At 45.3% G+C, this 22,293-nt stretch overlaps 1 protein-coding gene across 1 annotated transcript; it reads right to left on the bottom strand.

The window, feature by feature from the left end:
- Window positions 1-11,005: 11,005 nt before the first annotated feature.
- On the bottom strand, window positions 11,006-11,947 carry LOC142091754 (olfactory receptor 6C74-like). The gene has a single exon (XM_075171128.1). It carries the CDS (start codon window positions 11,945-11,947, stop codon window positions 11,006-11,008), a length of 942 nt encoding a protein of 313 aa, XP_075027229.1.
- Between the last annotated feature and the right edge of the window lie 10,346 nt (window positions 11,948-22,293).

The raw sequence follows: 22,293 nt of genomic DNA, 5'->3' as shown, positions 1-22,293 counted from the left end.
AAGAGTTTGGAGGACTGTACTGCGCAGACAGAGATCCAGGCCTTATCTGTGAACACACTCCTTGGAACAGGCATTGGAGAGAAAAAAGACCTGTCTGCAATGTCCAGATTTAATCTCAGAGCACTAGTCGGTTCACTCCAGAAGGAACTGTCCAAAAACTGCACATACACTGTGGCTGATGGAACTAGCAGAGCCCTGGATCTAAACACGTAATGTATCACCTAACATTGCAAATGTATTTGAGGAATTTCAGTGTGAAATTTTACTTTGCAACTTATTTGTGTCTTGCTTAGGCCTCTTCCTGCTCTCTTTGGTGCAAATCCAAATAATCCTCATTTCACCCACAACCGAGGCTATTAAATATTGCAGATACAAGCTAAATGAGTTCAGTTCATTGAAAACAAGCTTCAGTTTCGATAAAAGGGCAGAAATGCTGATTAGCCGCCACAAAAAACACCACAGTAAGAATGGAGTTGCCTGTTAAAGAAAACCCAGTTTTGCTTTCAGATGTCTTGGCTCATGACTTTTTAATTTCAAAATTTCTCTAGTGATGGAAGTTCCAAACGACACTTGACATGAGGGCACCCTAGGTGTCCAGCAGCAATCCACTCAGTAATCCACTACCTGCAGCTGCCGAGACCCTATACTTCATCAGTTTGGCATGTCTGAGAAATCTTGCTGACAACACAGGCTCAGTCAGGAGCACGGACAGATGCAAACCAGTGATTGTTCAGGATTAGGCCTCTTTTTTTATTTACTTAGGGAGGCAGATTCTAAGTGCTTTCATGAGACTTAAAAGCTTTGTGGATATTGGAAACTAGTCCCTGGACGAGAATATCACTGGCACGTATTCTGCAATATGAGTTCCACCAAATCTTCCTACAGTGGCTTTACCCAAGATTTACACTGGAATTCAAGTTCACAAAACCCCAAAGGTGATTTTTTTCAAAGCACATACAATACAAAGAGTAATCAAAGATATTAAAAATGAGATAAACTTGCCTAGGAGGTTTTCATGGGATGATTGTAACACTCCTTCTAGAGTACCTTCTTCTCCAAGACACACTGAGGAAGACCAAGTGGAGACAAAGCACAAAAACCAGTCACACTCAAGAAACAGATAGATGGCAACCTACAGGGCAACTTTTTACTACAAATGCAGGTGGGCATTTCTACCGGGGATGGAGAGGGCATCATTGTCATGATAATCACTAATGTACAATACCTGCCTCCAAATTCCTTTTCTATCTCTTTGCCCAGTTCAGCACAGCTCTCCATTCTTTCCTCCTTTGTTTTCATTGCCCAAGTATTACACATCTCAATGCACAGTTGGTAGGATGCACTTTTTCCTTGTCTTCTTAAAAAGAGAGAAAAGAAGAAAAGGAAAATATGAGAAGGCACAACAAAGGAATCGCCATTTGTAAAACCATGTTACTGAGAAAACAAATGGTTAGAAATCTCAGCATCGTTCACTTGCCTGACAATATATTCAACAATGTCTCGAAGACTTCCTTAGGATCACTTACAGCACACAACTGAAGGTCTAGTAGAAGAAGAGCGGGCTGGTAAGCCATGAAAGTATCTGAATGACTCTCTAAGAAAGAGACGATAAAAGTTACATCCGAGTGGAATTTGTCTTACCAAACAGCTGATTAGACAGTAATTGACACGGGAATTAATGAAGATGTAGTCCCTGCATTCAGTGAAATCTGTAGAAACACTGACCTCATTCCTCTTATCCTAAAGAAGCTGTTTAAGCTGGTGAGAGGAACCATGTGCCAAAGTGAGTATTTCTCTCTGTTGACAATAAAACCACCTAACACTGAGCATTCACACCTGGACAGCTGCACAACCATACCAGGATTCAGATGGCCTTTGTATTCATCTTGGAAGAAAAGTTCCATGAAGCAAAGTAGCAGGAGGAGGAGCGGAAATATAGTTTGGAGTAATGGGAATTTTCTAATATGCCTCAAATACTTCATTCCCATTTTGAATTTAAAAATAAATAAATAAATGAATGAATGAGTAAATAAAGGAATAAAGGAATAAAAAATGTAGTGATGATTTGAGTGAAGCGTGATGTGATTTGTTCCAGTATTACCAAGAAAATACTGTGGGAATGCATTTTGTGTTTCAGAGTCATTAAAATCTAAATTTTCCAGGTGAAGATTTCAATATGAAAGGAGAACAAAAAAAAAAAAAAGAAAAAAAATTCTGTGGGAAATCTGAATTTTATAAAAAAGAGAACAGGATAACAGGTCCATGAAAGGTGCCATATTTAATATTTACTTTCTTTTCCTTGAAGTCTGTTGTCAACCAGCAATGATGGTTAGCACAATATGATTTATCTTCTACTAAATTTACATTTGGAAGAACATATGTGCTGGCATGCACTTATTTCAGGAACTGGAGCTGAGCCGTTCCTCATCTGGATTTTTATGTCTAAATCTTAAGTCTAAGTTCTCACACCGAAAGAGCCACAGGCACTGGCGTACAGACTGCTTGTAGCAGCAGACGTGAGGGCGAGCCAGATCTGCTCTTGCACCTGCTCTGCCCACCCTGCTGTCCCCGAGTTTCCCAGGTGGAAAGATCAGCTGGCGTATTGCAATCTGGAGCCAGCACTAACGCACAGGCAGTGTGGACAAGCACGAAGTTTGGACCTGAGTGTGAGCGTGAGCCTTGAATCTGCCTGGTCCAGGCTTCACTTGTACTCCCTGGCCACAGCAGCTACACACGAGTGCGGTAACACCACCTTCCCAGAAGCCCGTTAGTAAAGTGCATCTGACACGAGTGAATCCCTCCAAAATGTCAGGGTGGTTATTTTAGTTGCATGTTCAAGATCTCACAAATGGTTATGTATATGAGAGACAAGAAGGTCTGGATTTCCTTGTGGCTGGCTGACGCTCCTGTCAGTCCCCTAAGGGAAACATGGGGCAAGCAGAAAAGAATGTTAAATTTAAAAAAAAAATATAAAAAAACCAACGAAGCAGCACAATAACCCACCAAGTCTATGCAAGGACCTGCCTTCACATAAGTAAACTCTTCTTTGTGGGAACAAGGTGAGACTGTCTTGGAAGAAATAAAAGGATAATTAAAATAAGAATACCCCTCCCAATAAAATAGTCATTGTCTGCCAATGAAAGACATCAGGAAAGCTAGCCATGCACCTAAGCATAGAGGTACAGTGCTATTTTAGATTCCTCGGAGGATCTCACCTGCCTTGTGGCTGACACTCCAGAAGAGTACCAATCTCCTGCTGGTTCTGTTCATCACTCATAGCTGTGTCTTCGTTGTCTCAGATACTTGACAGCATCTCAGTCACCTCAATTATTCCCCCAGGAGTTTTGATAGCCCCCTGCCTCTGAGTTTAAGATATCATCTCTGATGCTTCCACATCTCAAGGAATCTAATGTGAAGAAGATCAGTCCACATTCACTGACGTGATATTTAAACTTTCCCCTGTGGTACTGGCAGAGATTCACCTGACCAAAATTGGACTTCTACAGTCCACGCTCATGCTGCCATAGATTTCTATTCAATGGAGAGGCATTTCCAGACAAAGTTTCATCACATCTTTAAGCAGATACCTAAATGTTTCTGTGAAGAGCACCTGTGAAGTTCTTCTTTCTTACTCATGAAGAGACCTTAAGGTGAGTAACTCAAATGTTCATAACAATGTCATAACTGTCTAAAATGACATGCAAGAAGCAGTGTTTTACTTTGGCCATTTTCAGAGAAATTCAGTTGAGGTTGGAAGGGACCTCTGGAGATCACCTAGCCCACCTCCTGTGCTCAAACGAGGGTCAGATACAGCAGGTTGCTCAGGACCATATCCCCCTGGGTTTTTAAATAGCTCCAAGAATGCAGACTCCACAGTCTCTCTGGGAAACCTGTTCCAGTGTTCAGCCATCCTCACAGTAAAAAAGTTTTTTCTTATGTTTACATGGAATTTCTTGTATTTGAATTTGTGTTCATTGCCTCGTGTCCTTTCAGTAGATATCACTGACAAGAGTTGGATTCCATCTTCTTTGAATCCTCCCATGAGGTATTTATACAAATTGACAGGATCCCCCTTGAGCCTTCTCTTCTCCAGGCTGAACAGTTCCAGCTCTCTCAGTCTCTCCTCATATGAAAGATGCTCCAGTCCCTGAATCATCTTTGTGGCCCCTTTCTGGACCCCCTACAGTATGTCCACATCTTTCTCATACTGGGGAGCCCAGAACCGGACACAGTACTCCAGCTGTGGCATCACCAGTGCCGAGAAGAAGGGACCTCCCTCGACCTGCTGGTGGTGCTCTTCCTAATGCAGCCCAGGATACCATTAGCCTTCCTTGCCACAAGGGAACACTGCTGGCTCATGTTCAACTTGGTGTTCACCAGGATCCCCACGTCTTGACTGAAAAGCTGCTTTCCAGCTGGTCTATCCCCAGGCTGTCCTGGTGCCTGGGGTTATTCCTCTCCACGTGCAGGACCTTGCATTTCCCTTTGCTGAACTTCATGAGGCTCCTGTTGGTCCATTTCTCCAGCCTGTCAACACTTTACCCAACCCAGTTTCAAATTATCTGCAAACTTGCTGAGGGTGCACTTGGTCCCATCATCTGAGTCATTAATGATGATGTTAAAAGTATCAGACTTAGAATTTAGTCCTGTAGTAGACCACTGGTGCCTGGCCTCCAGCTGAACTTCATGCCACTGAACACAGCTCTCTCGGCCCACAAGTTCAGGCAGTTTTCAATCCACCCCACCGTCCACTTAGCTAGACCATAATTCCTCAGTTTGTCCATGAGGATGTGATGGGAGGCAGTGTCAAAAGCCTTACTAAGAGGATGGTAAACAACATCTGCTGCTCTCTGTTCATCCACCAAGACAGCCATCTCATTGTAGAAGGCTTTCATGTTGGCTAAGCATGATTTGCCCTTCATAAATCCATGCTGACTACTCCTCATCAGCTTCTTATGCTGGTCTTCCAGGAGGATTTGCTCAATCACCTTCCCAGGGACTGAGCTGGCTGACCTGAGGCTTCCTGGATCCTCCTTCCTGCTCTTTCTGAAGACAGGAATGGCACCTTTCTTCCAGTCATCAGAAACCTCCCTCTATTGCCATGACCTTCCAAAGATGGTTGAGAGTGGCCTTGCAATGACATCAACCAGCTCCACCAGTGGGTGTATCCCGTCAGGTCCCACGGACTTGCCTATGTCCAATTTGTTTGCATGTTCCTTAACCTGATGCAATTTGTTTACATGTTGCCAAGGATAAGGGACTTCCTTGCTCCAGACTTTCCCACTGGTCTCAGGGTCCAGGGGTTGCCAGTCTAAACAGTAAAGAGTGAGCAAAGGCAGCACTGAATACCTCAGCCTTTTCCATGTCCTTTGTCACCAGGACTGTGCCCCATTCAGCAGCAGGCCCACATTTTACCTAGTCTTCCTTTTGCTGCTGACAGACCTATGGAAGCCCTTCTTGTTGCCCTTCACATCCCTCGCCAGATGTAGCCGTGCTTGACACTTCAGGTCTCACTTGGCAGTTTCCTTAGTGCCCACGATGAGGAGCCGTGGGGGGTGATAACCTGAGGGCCACGCAAGCAACAGCGATCAGATTGGCAGATGGGGGTGTCTGCCCACTGCAGCACGGAGCCTCTCACTACTATCATTCACCTCTTCCTTCTGTTGGTGGTCAGGCTCATCTGGCTCTCATGCTTCATTTGACAGAGTTCTCACTCCTTCATGCTCTCCCTCCTCTTTTCTGAGCATACTAAATGTATTCCATAACTGCAAATCTTCAGGTGGAGCAGTAGCCTTCCTGCTGGTGCCAGAAGTCACCAGCTTCCAGCTTTGGCAATTGTGAGTCTCCACTTGACAATCGGATACCCACAGAGCGCTCCTCCTTTGATACAGTTGGAATTTTGGCTCTTCAAGCTGCACAGTCTTGGATAAGGTCTGGACAATCTCTGTCTTGTCATCTCTGATGATGACAAATGGCATACCAGTGGAGCTTCTGTTAGGCATAGCTGTATTTCTGTTTGGAACTAGAGGACTGCAGGGGTTACTTGAGGGTAATGTGAAGTGTGTGCTCAATTTCAGCACGTGCAACAACTGATTTGAGCCTAGCAGCAACAGAAAAAATGTTGTACCTCGTATAAACTTCAGATTTTCTTCCATGCTTCGAAGAGCACTCCCCCAAAAAAAGATGTGCTTAAAGTGCTTGCTTTATAATAGTCTCACTAAGAATTCAATCCAAGTTTGCCTTTCAGTAGTACACTTCTCTTGCTTAACTTTCAAAATCTGTAAAACAGATGTCTAAATCGGAACTCCTTTGCCTAGTCTTCCCTTTGTCTACTGAAAGGATTATACACCTCCTGAGATTATTTACTCACTTTTCCTCCTGCTAGGTCTACACAGTTTTGTGGACCAGATCTTTTTGTGTTACTTAAGGCCAGAGTCCCATGGAAAACATCAGTGTCCTGCTTTCATCTGGGAGAGACTTAACTTTCTTTCTGGTGGCTGGTGGGGCGTGCTGTGTTTTGGGTTTGGTATGAGAGGAGCGTTGATGGCCCATTGATGTTTTGTTTGTTGCTGAGTGGTACGTGCACTGGGGACTTTTTGGCTTCGCATGCTCTGCCAGGTGCACAGGAAGCTGGGGCAGGGAGCATAGCCAGGGCGGTTGAACCAGCTGGCCAATGGGGTATTCCATACCATATGACGTCATGCTCTGTATAAAAACTGCGGAGGCGGGGGGCGGCTCTCACGGTTCAGGACACACGGGGTGTCGGTCAGCGGGTGGTGAGCAGTTGCATTGTGCATCGCCTGCTATGTATATTCTATTATTGTTGTTGTTATCATTGTTATTATTACTGTTCTACTTTGTTTTATTTCAGTTATTAAACTGTTTTTATCTCAATCCGTGAGTTTTCCTACTTGTGCCCTCCTGATTCTCTCCCCCATCCTACTGGAGTGGGGGGCTGAGCAAGCAGCTGCATGGTGTTTAGTTGCTGGCTGGACTTAAACCACGACACCATGGACTTGTTCCCATTCCTTTGCCTGCTCTAACCCTATGTTCTCTCTGCTTGGCAGCTGAAGCCAAGGACCAAACTGAGGAAGTGAGTCGTATCCCCTTGCCCAGCCACAACGAGCGTGTGGAACCGGGAACTATATGCAAAGTGGCTGGCTGGGGCTGGACATTGATGACATGGGATAAGACTAGTGTGCTGATGGAGATGGACCTGAAGGTGCAGCATGACAAAGTGTGTGAGGAGTCTTTCAAAAGGAACTATCTGTGTCAGTCTATGATCTGCGCTGGTGATGAGGATGGCAAGAAATCTACTTTCTGTGTAAGTGTTGTTTCGGGTTCCAAGCTTGGGATTGAGGTTGGGTCTAGGCAGTCAGGTTGGTTCTCAGGTGGGGGACGAGGGGGATTAAAATGAACTGGATACTTCAGAATGATGTGCCGAGGCTCCTCTCAGGAGCTCTGAAGCTGATGTGCTGACTGAACCGGGGTCCGATTGCTCAACTGTCAGCATCGTGTGCCTTTTTACGTACCTGGGGATATTCTACCCAGCCTAGCCACTGCTCCAGCAGGCTCCAGATCTCATGTAAATCCTTTGTCATATCCTCCTGACACAGTGGGATAGCTCGGATATGCCCACATGTCTAAAGTAGGACTACGTTCTTCTTTTCAGGGTTGTGAAGGCAGTTTCGGAACCTCAGACAGACTCCAGGTTTGAATTGCTTCACGGATCGGCTTAGAGGAGTAGTGAGGCAGCTACAAGCCCTGTGGAGCTGGGCCTGGAGGGAGATGGTCGAAAGAGGAGGTTCTTCACACGGAGGGAGGCAAGAGGGCCAGTTTCTTCCTTAGGGCAGGGAAGCTGTGCTCTGACATGTCTGACCTCTCCCACTCCTTTTACCTCACAGGGTGATTCTGGTGTCCCATTAGTCTGCAATGGGAAGGCTCATGGCAGTGTTTCTTATGGACACAAATATCGTATCTTCCCTGAAGTATTTACCAGCGTCCTATTTTGAAGCCTGGATACGTGAAGAGCTGAGGAAGTTTGCGCTCCAAGACCTCCCTGACTCTCCCTCCTCTGACTAAAATGCTCAGTGCCCCGTTTCCACAATGCATCAAAAATCTGCTGACGCTCAGAGGCTTCCAGGGGCAGCTGAAATGGAGTCAGCGATGCCCTCATGGCATACGCACAGGCTTCTGCACTAAGGAATGTCTCCGTGGCAAGGTAAAAAAGCAGGTCCCAAGCATGCACATTTGCACATTATTCCCTTCCTCCCACTGCTGCCCAACAGTGCTACCTCCTGCTCTGCTTTCCGACCACCAGTAAAAATATGTTCAAACTTGCTCGTATGTGCAGCCTTCTTGGGCACAGGATGGAACGCCTGAGGGTGAGAATGACGAGGCTCAATGCAATGTGATAGTGACAGTTAGTGAGCTGATACCAGCAGGATATTGTGATCTTTAATGTACGGGATGCCAAAGAAAGCTCTTCTGTGTTATTTCCCTTCGCTGCTGTTAATAACAGAAAGTGTGATTAGTAAATCCAAGGGACAAAAGTCCACTGAAAATCACTGAACAGAAAGGAGAGAGGAATTAATTTTGCCAGTTCTAGACAAGTGGTCTAAGCTGCTTTTGGTATCACGGGGAGATACAGACATTTCTGACATCCTATTGGCGATTCTATGGCATGAATCCCTGCCTGTTAAGCAGACTATCTTTCAGATGAACAATGCCTTGAACACACTTACTTCTCTTCATTACTCAAAGAATATATTGGGGCAATAATGTTTCCGGGGAATTTAGGGCCTTTTTAGACGTCCCAGGCTATTCCATTTTGTCTCCAGCTGCTGCTCCAGAAGGTATATGGTACATCCTGTGTTGTATCACCCAAATCATGACAATGGCTCTGATACCCTAGAACACTTCTATTTAAGCCATTTTTGAAACTCAGAAGGGCGATTCCATTGAGATGTTCTGGTACGTTCAGCTTGGCCTGCAGCTCCTACTGTACAGGAGCTGAATCTTGTGGAGCCCCTAAGCCGTATCTACTAGCCCTGTTCATGTTGCAGTCCAGAGCATCTAAAGTAGCACAAGATGCCGGTAAAAGAGAGTTCTTCACTAGGAAGTCAGAATGCCTTTCCTGTCCCCTAGGTGTTCCCTCACCAAGTTTAAGGAAAAGACACCAGGTCTCTCAACCATGAAGGTGTCAGACACAAGTATGGTTATGACAGCAACAGGTTTCTTCTCCTGTTCCGAACTCCACCGATCAGGAGCAGGATTGTTTGACAGATGTACCATCTGACAGTTACCATCACATGAGTTGCTTCACCTGATATTCCTTTCCCCTCCCAAGTTCTTCCCCTTTACCACTAGCTATCCCCTTAAATAAAAAGCCCACTTCTGCTTACCCTTTCCTCACTAGCCAAGGTTTTGTTATGTTTAAAGACTTCTTTCATACTTATGATATAGTTGCTCTGGTAATATCTACCTTGTTGATTAGTTCTGTTAAGCTCATACTCCCCATTTGTTATCAATAGCATCCTATCATTTCCCATGTTGCTGATTTTTGGCGATACCCTGAGTCAGGTCAAACTATACACGTATTACACCCCTTTTGCTGTCTGCAATGCCTTCTCATCACCCCTGTTGTTGTCTTCTTAGTGTAGGCCAGGGATGACCATGTGTACACATATCCTAACGCCTATTTTTAGATGCCTATACATAGGCCCAAATCAGGTGCTGAATCCAACCCCTGATGTTACGTAAGATTATTCCCATCCCAGTTGCCTAAAATTTAAATAAGATGGATTCCAGCAACCATGATATGAATTACTGAAACCTGTACATGTTACAGATTTGACACTGTTTCCTTCATCAGTGAACAAAAAATACACAGTTTGTTTCAGAAAACATCTAGCATTCTTCCCACCCTCACTCACTGGATTATAGAGGTAGCTGTGGGAAAATAATGGAAGATTGGCAAGGAGAACTGTAAACATGCTCAAGTGACTTGCAGCTGAGGTGTCGAAAAACACATATATCGTACTAACCGTTGTTTAGCCTTGTGTGTTGGACAAGCAGAACATCTGTGTTTAGATAACATAGGCCTGTGATAGACTTAGAGGCACCGTACTGAAGACGATTGAGATTCCTGCCCTGCTGTGGGGAAAGATCAAAGCACGGTGGTAAACTACGCCTGTGCGAAACCCTGATATACGGGCGAAAATAGCAGGTTCGGTGATCCTCTAGCATGAACCGAGCCCCGTGGTGCCTGTGTCCCCACCTGTGTGCCTCTGCCAGGGTATCGCTTCAGGGATCCCCCAGTTGGCGAGGTAACGAAAATAAATTTACTCTTTGCATTTCATCCATGGTTTTATGTTTGTTCCTGCATCCTGCCTGTGCCGGCTCACACAGCAGCCAACACTCTTCACCTGCTGAGGCTCAAAGTGAAGTATATATACATCAGAGAAAGATCTATCACACATCACGTATCACTGAGACGCATGAGGATGGAAGGCTCAGGCATTTGTTCACAGATAGCTGACGACGTTATTTTTCCCTCTGTCCCATACCTTCCCATACTTTCTGATTTCATTCCATTGAAGGAACTGTTCTGTGTGTACAAGTGGCTCCTTAAATGACACAGTGATGTGGTTTGCACAAAGCCCTTTGTACTTCCCTTCATTCTTCATGTGGACTTGGACTACCCAGCAAGAGAGTGGTTTGTGGACTAGCTACCACTATCCTAAATCATTCAACATGAAGAAAAGAAAACCAGAAAGCTTGTGGCAAGAAAAAGGAAGGAGAAAAACTGAAAGAACAGGTTTCAATAATCTACAGGAATATTGACAACTGTTTGTAGATGGATTGATGAATGGATGAATGCATGGGTGGATGGATGTGTAGGAATAGGTATGTCAGTGAATGGACGGATGTCTAAGGAGGGACAGAAATGTTATTAAATTATTTTCTTTCACGTTCTCCATTGCCTCACACATTCACCACCACCTCAAATTTCTGGGTGTTTAGAAATAACTATACTCCATTTGATGCTCTCCGTTAGGGCCTCTTGCAACTGTGTGTTCCTCAAGCTATAGATGAATGGATTGAGCAGAGGAGATACCACAGTGTTCAAGATGGACACCACCTTGCTGAGGTCCAGTCTGTTGGTCTGGGTGAGGTACATGAAGATGCAGCTGCCGTACATTATAGACACCACAGTGAGGTGAGAGGCACAGGTGGAAAAGGCTTTCTGTCTGCCAGCCACAGCAGGGATTTTGACCACAGCAGCAATGATGTTGATATAGGATACAGCTGTAATAGCTAGGCTACCCAGTAGGATGAACACTGCTGAGATTAAAATCATGCACTCTAGGACCTTGGTATTTCCACATTTGAGCTCAATCATTGGTGTGCTATCACAGAAAAAATGATTAATGATGTTTGAACCACAGAATGGCATCTGGATATATACCACTGATGGAGAAAGAGTAAGGACAGTCCCACCAATCCAGGCAGTAATCGCCAGCAGGCTGCAGACTTGTGAATTCATAATGGCCACATAGTGTAGAGGTTTGCAGATGGCCACATACCTGTCAAAAGACATTATAGCTAACAGGAGAAACTCAGTGGTACCTAGCATGAAGTAGAGAAAACTTTGAGTGAGACAACCGCTTAAAGAAATTGTTTTTTTGCCTAAAGCCAGGTTGGCCAATGCTTTGGGGATGACAGTGGTGGTAAAGCCAATCTCTACGATGGAGAAGTTCCTGAGGAAGAAGTACATGGGAGTGTGAAGATGACGGTTTATCAGGGTGATGGTGATGATGAGAATGTTACCTGTTAAACTCAAGATGTAGGTGACTAATAGGGTGGTAAAGAACACATACTGGAGTTGATCATCATCAGCAAGACCCAAGAGGATGAACTCCATCACTGTTGTTTGATTCTCCATCTGTAGCTTACCTTTAAACAGATAAAAATATTTTGAGGGAAGCACACAAAAACCAAAAAGTAATGAGCGAGAGTCTCCAAAACCTTGTTCCTGAAATGAGCCAGTGTTCCCTTTTTCCTGGGTGTTCTTCCAGAGCAGAGGATTCACCAAGGCTCAATAAGATCTCCTCTCTGAATTGCCTGCTACCCCTCCTCACTGGTTTCTAAGATGAAGTCTACACTGCCTTTCTGAGTAATACTCAAATTCAATGCTAAGCATGCAAAGGCAAATGAATGCACACTGTAGAAGAAGCTCTTGAGTATGAAGCAGTGATCCGTTCTTCTTCTCCTTCTGTGTCTGATCTTCAAAGCCTAAAGAGACAGTTAAAATAAAATGGGGCATGTGGGGGGCGGGGAGTGGACAGTTAAAGGGCTGGAGCTTTATGGTGGGTGACCCTGTAAGCATAGGCATACCCAAGGGGAGCTCTGAAAAGGAGCATCACTTGACCGAAGCCTTTATGAATACCTCCACTACCAAGGTTTAACTAAACCTCCCAACAATACTCCTTGTCCTTGGTGTCAGATGCTTAGTTAAATTCATCTCACACACCTCTACCTTACTAAAAATAAGGTGCTAAATCTAAGTAGGCTATCATACTACTAGTATCTAGTACTTTCAGAGAGGAGTTTGTTCCCTGATGAAATGAATAGATGATTAGCCCCTGATTTGCTGAGGAGTGATTCAAAGAAGAGAGGAGTCCATCTCCAGAAACAAACAGAAGATAAAAGTCCGCTCATCCACCTTCAAGCATCTTTCCTTGTAGAGAGCTACATGACCAAATCATCTAGAAACCCTTTTTGAACAATGGATATAAAAGGCATTTGCAGGACATGATTCACCTCATGCTAAGGTAGATACCTTAACGACATGAGAAGAAGTGGTTTCCTGGATTGCCTGTAACTATCCCTTAACCAAAAAAAAGGCAGAGCTGTAGATTTCAGTTTAAGTGAGACAAATCCCAGTTGTGGTGAGTAACTTACACTTGGCCAATTGGGATGGAACTCAGTTGCTTAAACATAGATGTCTAATAACATCTTAAGCATTGAGTATTCAGGACTTCAATACAGCGCTGGCAGATTGGACATGTATTTATAGGTTTCTGCAACCTGGAGATGAGACGGGACTTCGTAAGGCATGTAAAATGCCACTGAGGTATTCTACTGACTTTTAAACATTGTCAGAAGGATCCACTTGAATTCCTAGACTAATGAGACATCTACAGAGGAGTGGCAGGCACTGTGGAGGACCATTGCCCCATTGCCCTTAGGGGACACAATGGGAGGCTGGTCAGGTAACCCTGAGACATTTCAAAAGGAACCAGAAACCTGTACGTATGCAACCAAATCAAGCATTTAATGTTGCCAAATGCCCTAAATGAGGTTGCTAAAACATGTGCAAGTTTTGAGTTAGTCACAGCAGGTTTTTCTAATTAGTTGATTACAATAAACATTGGCAGGGATAACTCATCTTCATCTTAAGCAGGTAACGAAGATAAATCTGAAAATTGCCTTCTGGTCCTCTCTTGCTCTCTCCACTCACAATACACGGAGCCTAAAGTACTTCCTCAGACTTGGGTGTCTAACTTGTAGAGATGAATACTCCCTGTACTTTTGTGCAATGATTTTAATGAAAATACTTTAATTCATGCCTATTACAATCAAAGAAGGATGAATTACTACTAAAGCTTAACAAGAATCCTGACATTAATCTACCACCAAATCTTGAGGTATAGCAGAGATAATAATAGTAGTAGTAGAAGTAATAATATGGAATATTTAAATTGATAAAGTGACTACTTCTAATAAATTAATTGGACAGCATGTTTAGAGATGTTTGCAAGGGCTAGAAAACCTCTTCTTTTGGGGAGAAGACAATACACATTGTCTTAATACACATGTTTTCATCCCCTTCGAGGAGTTGGATCATATGTCATGCTTCAGATCATCTTTGTTATGGTATTATTATAAAGGAAAAGTACTCACCATGCAGATTGAGAAAATCAAATATTCCTGGGAGGAAGACCTTTTGTTTTATGAACCCTTAGGAACATCTTTCAGATCGTATCAGCTGGTTATTGTTCTGTCACCTAATCCCTTGAAATTGCCTTTTAGCCAAAGAACACTCCTCCTTTTGAGATGCCTTCTCTTTTGAGGAGGATTTTCTTATGCACGGGTCTCAGTGACCTGTCTCGTAAGTGACAAAATCACATCTTTCTTCGTGACATTTCAAGTGTGTAGCTTTTTATAAAACCAACCTATATCCAGCAAAAAGATCTTTTGCACGTGTGCTGGTTATATGCACGTATAACCTGCCTTTCCAAGCACTATATATACTACTAAAAGGTTCAACCCTAACTGCCTAGAAGGAGAAAAAGAAAATGCTTAATTTAGTGCCATTAACATTGCTTCTATTTTGCAATTACTTTACTGGCCTAGCTTTTTCTCAGAGCTTTTCCTGTGTGAGTCATTACACCAGAGCTATTTAATTTGGTTTATTCTAGTTTCCTCCCTTCCCAAGATGATGTGTGGTGATCTCCCTAGGAAGATCCTTTGTGGTCTTCTGGGAGTGTAATTGTTTGTCTCAGAAATGCCTTCTTCCTTGGCCTATTCAATTGGCTGGGCTTACGGTTCATTCCAAGAGGTAAAAAGTTTAGACAGCAGTGGACATGATTCATCTTACGTGTCTTTAATATCAACATTGTGGAGCTTTGATTCAGTTCCCTACACAGAGCTATCTAGTGGTGAGTTATACCTCAGGGTATCCAGGCTTCTTTTGAGGTTTCAGGAGGGTTCAAGAATCTCAGCCAAAGTCCCAAGGTATCTTCCATGTTACCTATGGTGTGAAATCCAACAACTGCATGAGCTGCAGAGTAAGGACAGATTAAGGACAGGATTCATCTCAGTTGACAGACCAAATCCAAGACAGTGGTTCAGGGACTGTCTTCAGCCAAGAGAGAAATATTGATCCCTCCAAAGGGTGATTTGTACAATAATTTTAGCCATCAGTCTTAAGAAAAATAAATCACATTCCACAAGTCCTTTTTGGCCATGCACGGAGCAAACAACTGTAACTTAGAAGTAAAAGCCAGAGGTCACAAAAACTTTGGAAGATTTACGCCACTCTTTTTCTTGGCTTCATCTTAAGTACCTTCTTTTTTGAAAATGATGCTGACTTGTAATGATCAGCCGACGGGGGTGACAGGGACGTGAAGCACCGATGTAAGTCATCCTAAGTTGCAGCGGGGGAAATGAGCTGCAGATGCAGACATCTGGATTTAGACATGTACAGTGAAGCTTTGTGTCTGTGGGGTGGGTGTCTCAACACCTGATACAGTCAGTGAAGATCCACTTAGTGAGGTCAATTAAGCCAGCAGAGTAATTAATCTGATCAAGTGCAGATCTCCTCTAAAGTGACCTGAAATACACTCTTGGCCTCAGTGGCTGTGTTGACCAGCTCTCCCCCAAACAGCTAGGGGATCAGAAGATCAGAACTTGGGCACCTCGCAAACACAGGGACACCAACATGGAAGACACCAGAGGTGGGAGGAGTCTATTGCCTGAATAGTGATGTCTGAATATCGACATCTAGTGACATTCTGCACACTCAGGGATCCGACCTGCCCTCCAGATGCTGCTTCGGGGCGTGAGAAGCTGAGACTATCCCACAAGTCCTTTGTCAGACTCATTTGAAAGTCTTGAATACCATAGGCAGTCTCAAATAACATTAGACACCTGTGTTAAGGCAAATTAACTCCACCCGTGGAGTGTGTCTATGCTGCCAGCTTGGGTAGCAACTTTTCAGTCCAGGATTGTGTCCCTCTGACACGACACTTTGCAGGAAAATTAGATGGTTCCCAGGATCCCTTCTGCAGAAAAAATTCAAGGTAATGCTCAAAATAAAGCCTCAGAAAGTTTTAGCGGCTTGATCAGGCCAAAGACTGCTTAAAGAGGTCAAATGGATGAGACCACTCCAGGGTTTACGTTCTACATTTAGAAAGTTCTTCACCTCTCTCAAAGCTACGAGAGGCCACAGAGGACCAAGAGGCAAGTTAGGCCATGCTGACAGCATCCCTGAAGTTAATCTAGACTCAGGAAATTCACATCTTCCGAAAGTTCTTGGTACTCCAGGTACATGATAGGGACCTTTACAGTGCATAACCAGCATAGTGCTGAGCAATGCCTTTGGATGAAGTAGATCAGTGGTCTCCAAAGTGGGGTGCGCAAGATAATCCATTGGGGCATGGCAATAAAATACTTTTGTACCACTAATATTTTTAAAATAACTTTTAATAAGTGTTTATTTCATTTTCATCTCATCCTTTTTTCATTTCTATTTTTATCTATATAACATGTTAGTAGGTAGCATATGTATATGATCTATAAATAAATAAATACACATATATTGGGGGTGCGTGCTCAAAAATTTTTTACTTATGGGGTGTGCAATCCAAGAAGTTTGGAGATCACTGAAGTAGATGATGCTAAGACCCATGATCGCCATGAGGTACCCGACCAGAAATGCCTGCGCTGTGTGTGTGATGCCTGAAAGGTTGGTACATGAGGAAGTACCAAAGTCCTGTGTGATGATACAAAGACCTGTATGATTGACACCAGCCAGAGACCATCTGAAGCATTGACTGTATATCTTTGACGTCACCAGACCTCTCCAGTGGATGATAAACATAAACAGATGCACAGGGCAAGAGGTAAACATCAATGATCTGGACGTAGGAGATGAATGCAAGTTTGCTAATGATACTAAACTGGGAAGTGCTGTTGACTGTCTTGAGGGCTAAAAGACCTTGCAGAGGGATCTAGGTAGATTGGAGCCCTGGGCGGTAATCAATGGCACGAAATTTAACAAAAACAAATGACAAATTCTGCACCTGGGACGGAGTAACACTGGACACAGGTATAAACTGGGAGAGGAGTGGCTGGAGAGCAGCCCTTTAGAAAGGGATCGGGGGGGGCTGGCTGACAGCAGGCTCAATACGAGTCAGCAGTGTGCCCTGGCAGCCGAGAGGCCAAACCGCATCCTGGGGTGCATCAGACACAGTACAACCAGCCAGCAAAGAGAGGGGGATTATCCTGCTGTATTTAGCGTTGGTGTGGCCTCACCTTGAGTACTGTGTGTGGTTCTGGGCCCCACAATTTAAGAAGGATGTGAAAGTACTTGAATGCATCCAGAGGAGGGCAACAAAGCTGGTGAAAGGGCTGGGAGGCATGTCATCTGAGGAGGGGGTGAGGACTTTGGGTTTGCTAGTTTGGAGAAAAAGAGTCTGAGGGGGTGACCTCATTGCTCTCCACAGCTTCCTGCGGAGGCAAAGTGGAGAGGGAGGTGCTGATCTCTTCTCCCTGGTATCCAGTGACAGGATGCGTGGGAATGGTTCAAAGCTGTGTCAGGGGAGGTTCAGACTGGACATTAGGAAGCATTTCTTTAAGGAGAGGGTGGCCAAACACTGGAACAGGCTTCTTAGACGGGTGGTCGATGCCCCAAGCCTGTTAGTGTTTAAGAGGTATTTGGACAATGCCTTTAATAATATGCTTTAACTTCTGATCAGCCCTGAAGTGGTCAGGCAGTTGGACTAGACAATCGTTGTAGTCCCTTCCAACTGGAATAGTCTATTCTATTCTATTCTATTCTATTCTATTCTATTCTATTCTATTCTATTCTATTCTATTCTATTCTATCTGAAATCATATCAACAAATAAAGTGCAAATGTAACTTTAGGCTGAGGGAAAACTTGGAAAATTTGACATTTCAATCTTCATGTGGAACTGCAGGGCCTTGATTCAGGTTGCCGTCAGGTTACCTAGGATGTCTCTGGGTAACCCCTTTCCAATGCTGGACTGCTTTTCAAGGTGAAAAAGGTTTCCTTTAAACACAGTCCTCTTGTTTCCCATCTTCCCACCCTGCACAACTATGAAGAGCCTGGCTCCCTCTTTTTCATAACACTCATAACAGGTACTGAACGGCTGTTGTTAGATTCCTTGGAAGCCTTCCTTCCTCCAGGATCAACAAATCCTCTTCCCTCAGCGGTTCCTCGCATGACATGCGCTAAAGCCACCAACCACCTTAGTATCCCTCCTCTGAACTTGCTCCAGTTTGTTTGCTCCAGTTTCCTGAACCAGGGGACCCAAAACTTCATGCAGTAGACTAGATGTGGTCTAATGAGTGCCAACTAGGGGGGAACAATCAATTCCCTTGATCTAGTGGCTATGGACCTGTTAACGCAACCCAGCATGCTGTTGATTTTATTTGCTGCCAGGGCATACTGCTTGTTTTATGTTCAGCTTGCTGCTCACGGGGTCCTCTAAGTGCTCTTCCACAGAACTGTTCTCAAGACAATCAGTTGACAGTCTGTATTTTTGCCAGAAGTGAAGGTACATCTGTTCTTGCTAAATTTCTTGCAATTCCTTTTGGCCCCATTCCTCCTGCCTAAGTCCTTCTGAAGGGCAGCCCTGCCTTTAGGCGTATTGACTGGTCCCCTCCATTTGGTGTCATCTGTGAAACTGACAAGAATGCACTCCCTTGCCCCTCCTCCAGGTCACTGATAAACATGGTGGGTCCTGGTATAGACCCCCACAGCACTCCACTTACTATTAACCTCCAAGTTGAAGACAACTGATTAGTCACTATCTTCTGAGGACAATTGTCCAACTAGTTTTTCACCCATCTAATTGTCCACTCATGCAGACCATAATGACCTAACTTAGATACAAGGATTTTGTGGGAAGCAATGCTGAAAGCCTTGCTAAAGTCAAGGTAAATGATACACCGTGCTCTCTCCTGGACCACAAATCTAGTTAATTTATTGTAGAATCATAGAATGGGTTGGGTTGGAAGGGACCTTGAAAGATTGTCTAGTCCAACCCCCCTGCCATTGCTCAAATCCCCCGCCAACCTGACCTTGAATACTTCCAATGATGGGACATCCACAACTTCTCTGGGCAACCTGTTCCCGTGACTCACCACGCCCATCATAAAAAGTTTCTTCTTTATAGCTAATCTAAATCTAAAATGCTTTTACAAGTATATTAATGACAAAAGGAGAGCCAAGGAGAATCTCCATCCTCTACTGGATGCGAGGGGGATCGTTGACACCAAGGACGAGGATAAGGCTGAGGTACTTAAGGCCTTCTTTGCCTCACTCTTTAATAGTCAGAGCAGTTATCCTCAGGGTACTCGGCCCCCTGAGCTGGAAGACAGGGACAGCGAGCAGGATAAACCCCCCATAATTGGAGAGGAAGAAGTTAATGACCTTCTATGCCACCTGGACGTTCACAAGTCTATGGGGCCGGATCGGATCCGCAGGGTACTGAGGGAGCTGGCGGAGGAGCTTGCCAAGCCGCTCTCCATCATTTACCAGCAGTCCTGGTTAACTGGGGAGGTCCCGGACGACTGGAGGCTTTCCAATGTGACGCCCATCTACAAGAAGGGCCAGAAGGAGGATCTGGGGAACTACAGGCCGGTCAGCCTGACCTCGGTGCAGGGGAAGATTATGGAGCGGTTCGCTTTGAGAGTGCTCACGAGCCATGTCTGGGACAACCAGGGGATCAGGCCCAGCCAGCACGGGTTCATGGAAGGCAGGTCCCGCTTGACCAACCTGATCTCCTTTTATGACCAGGTGACCCGCCTCGTGGATGAGGGAAAGGCTGTGGATGTAGTCTACCGGGACTTCAGTAAAGCCTTTGACACTGTCTCCCACAGCATTCTCCTAGAGAAGCTGGCGGCTCACGGCTTAGACAAGTGTACTCTTCGCTGGGTAAAAAACTGGCTGGACGGCCGAGCCCAGAGAGTTGTGGTCAACGGAGTTAAATCCAGTTGGCGGCTGGTCACGAGCGGTGTTCCCCAGGGCTCAGTACTGGGGCCGGTCCTGTTCAATACCTTTATCAATGATCTGGATGAGGGGATCGAGTGCTCCCTCAGGAAGTTTGCAGATGACACCAAGTTGGGTGGGAGTGTTGATCTGCTCAAGGGTAGGAAGGCTCTGCAGAGGGACCTGGACAGGCTGGACCGATGGGCTGAGGCCAATGTATGAGGCTCAACAAGGCCAAGTGCTGGGTCCTGCACTTCAGCCACAACAACCCCATGCAATGCTACAGGCTTGGGGAAGAGTGGCTGGAGAGGTACCCAGCGGAAAAGGACCTGGGGGTGCTGGTCAACAGCCGGCTGAACATGAGCCAGCAGTGTGCCCAGGTGGCCAAGAAGGCCAATGGCATCCTGGCCAGTATCAGAAATAGTGTGGCCAGCAGGAGCAGGGAGGTGATTGTGTCCCTGTACTGGGCACTGGTGAGGCCGCACCTCGAATCCTGTGTTCAGTTCTGGGCCCCTCACTCCAAGAAGGACATGGAGGTGCTAGAGCGTGTCCAGAGGAGGGCAACGAAGCTGGTGAAGGGCCTGGAGCACAAGTCTGATGGGGAGCGGCTGAGGGAACTGGGGTTGTTTAGTCTGGAGAAGAGGAGGCTGAGGGGAGACCTCCTCGCGCTCTACAACTACCTGAAAGGAGGTTGTAGCGAGGTGAGTGTTGGTCTCTTCTCCCAAGAAACAAGCGATAGGACGAGAGGAAATGGCCTCAAGTTGCGCCAAGGGAGGTTTAGACTGGACATTAGGAGAAATTTCTTTAATGAAAGAGTGGTCAGGCCTTGGAACAGGCTGCCCAGGGAAGTGGTGGAGTCACCATCCCTGGAAGTATTTAAAAGACATGTAGATGAGGCGCTTAGGGACATGGTGTAGTGGGTATGGTGCTGTTGGGTTGATGGTTTGACTCGATGATCTTAGAGGTCTTTTCCAACCTTAGTGATTCTATGATTCTATCATAAATCTATCCTCTTTTAGTATAAAACCATTGCCACTTGTCCTGTTACCACAGGCCTTGGTAAAAAGTTGTTCTCTGTCTTCCTTAGAAGCCCCCTTTATAAGTTGAAAGGCCTCAATAAGGTCTCCCTGGAGCCTTCTCTTCTCCAGGCTGAACAACCCCAACTCTCAACCTTTCTTCAGAAGAGAAGTGTTCCAGCCCACTGATCATTTTCATGGCCCTCCTCTGGACCCGCTCTAACAGGTCTGTGTCCTTCTTGTACTGGGGACTCCAGAACTGGATGCAGTACTCCAAGTGGGGTCTTATGAGAGTGGAGTAGAGCGGGAGAATCACCCCTTTGACCTGCTGGCCGTGCTTCTTTTGATGCAGCCCAGGGTACGACTGACTTTCTGGGCTGCAAGTGCACATTACTGGCACATGTCCTATTTTTCATCCACCAGAACCCCAAGTTCTTCTCTGCAGGGCTGCTCTCAGTCCATAGATCCCCAGTCTGTACCGATTCTGGTGATTGCCCCAACACCAGTGCAGGGCCTTGCACTTGGCCTTGTTGAACTTCATGAGGTTCACATGAATCCACTCCTCAAGCCTGTCAAGGTCACTCTTGATGGCATCTCTTCCTTCAAGTGAATCAGCTGCACTACTTGGCTTGGTGTCATCTTGCAAACTTGCTGAGGGTGCACTCGATCCCACTGTCTATATCATTGATGAAGATATTAAACAGTACTGGTCTCAATACGGACCCTTGAGGGACACCACTCATCACTAATCTCCATCTGGACATTGAGCCATTGACCACTACCCTCTGGATGTGACCATCCAACCAATTCCTCATCCGCCAAGCAGTCCATCCATCAAATCCATATCTCTCCGGTTTAGAGAGAAGGATGTTGTGGGGGACCATGTCAAAGACCTTACAGAAGTCCACTTAGATGACATCAGTAGCTCTTTGTCCTCCAGTCCCTGCCTTGAGATTCAGGGACCTGACAGATATGGAAAGAGTGATGCAAAAAAATTGTTGGGTAGCTCAGCCTTCTCCATGTTGGTTGTCACTAGATCTCCCCTCTTATTTACCGGGGGGATACATTTTCTTTAATCTTCCTTTTCTGGCCAATGTACCTGTAGAAGCCCTTCTTATGGTTCTTTGCATCCCTTGCCAAATTCAGCTCCAACTGTGCCTTAGCTTTCCTGATCCCATCCCTACGCATCCAGGCAGCATCCCTATGTTCTTCGCAGGATACGTGTCCCTGGTTCCACTGCCTGTGCATTTCCTTCTTACACTTTAATTTGACCAGGAGGTCCTTACTGAGCCATGCTCGTCACCTGCCTTCCTTGCCTGATTTCTTACACATGGGAATCAAAAGCTCTTATGCTCCAAGGAAAATTTCCTTAAAGAAGTGCCAGCCATATTCTGCTCCTTTATCCCTGAGGGCAGTTTCCCAGGGGCTCCCATCCACTAATTCCTTAAACAATTGAAAGTTTGCTCTCTCA

Source organism: Calonectris borealis, chromosome 22 (genome assembly GCF_964195595.1).
Source record: "Calonectris borealis chromosome 22, bCalBor7.hap1.2, whole genome shotgun sequence".
Taxonomy (NCBI): Eukaryota; Metazoa; Chordata; class Aves; order Procellariiformes; family Procellariidae; genus Calonectris; species Calonectris borealis.
This window is presented reverse-complemented; position numbering and strand designations above follow the sequence as displayed.

Excerpts from the sequence above, each read along its gene's own strand:
- LOC142091754 (XM_075171128.1), bottom strand. The coding sequence starts at position 11,947 with ATGGAGAATCAAACAACAGTGATGGAGTTCATCCTCTTGGGTCTTGCT.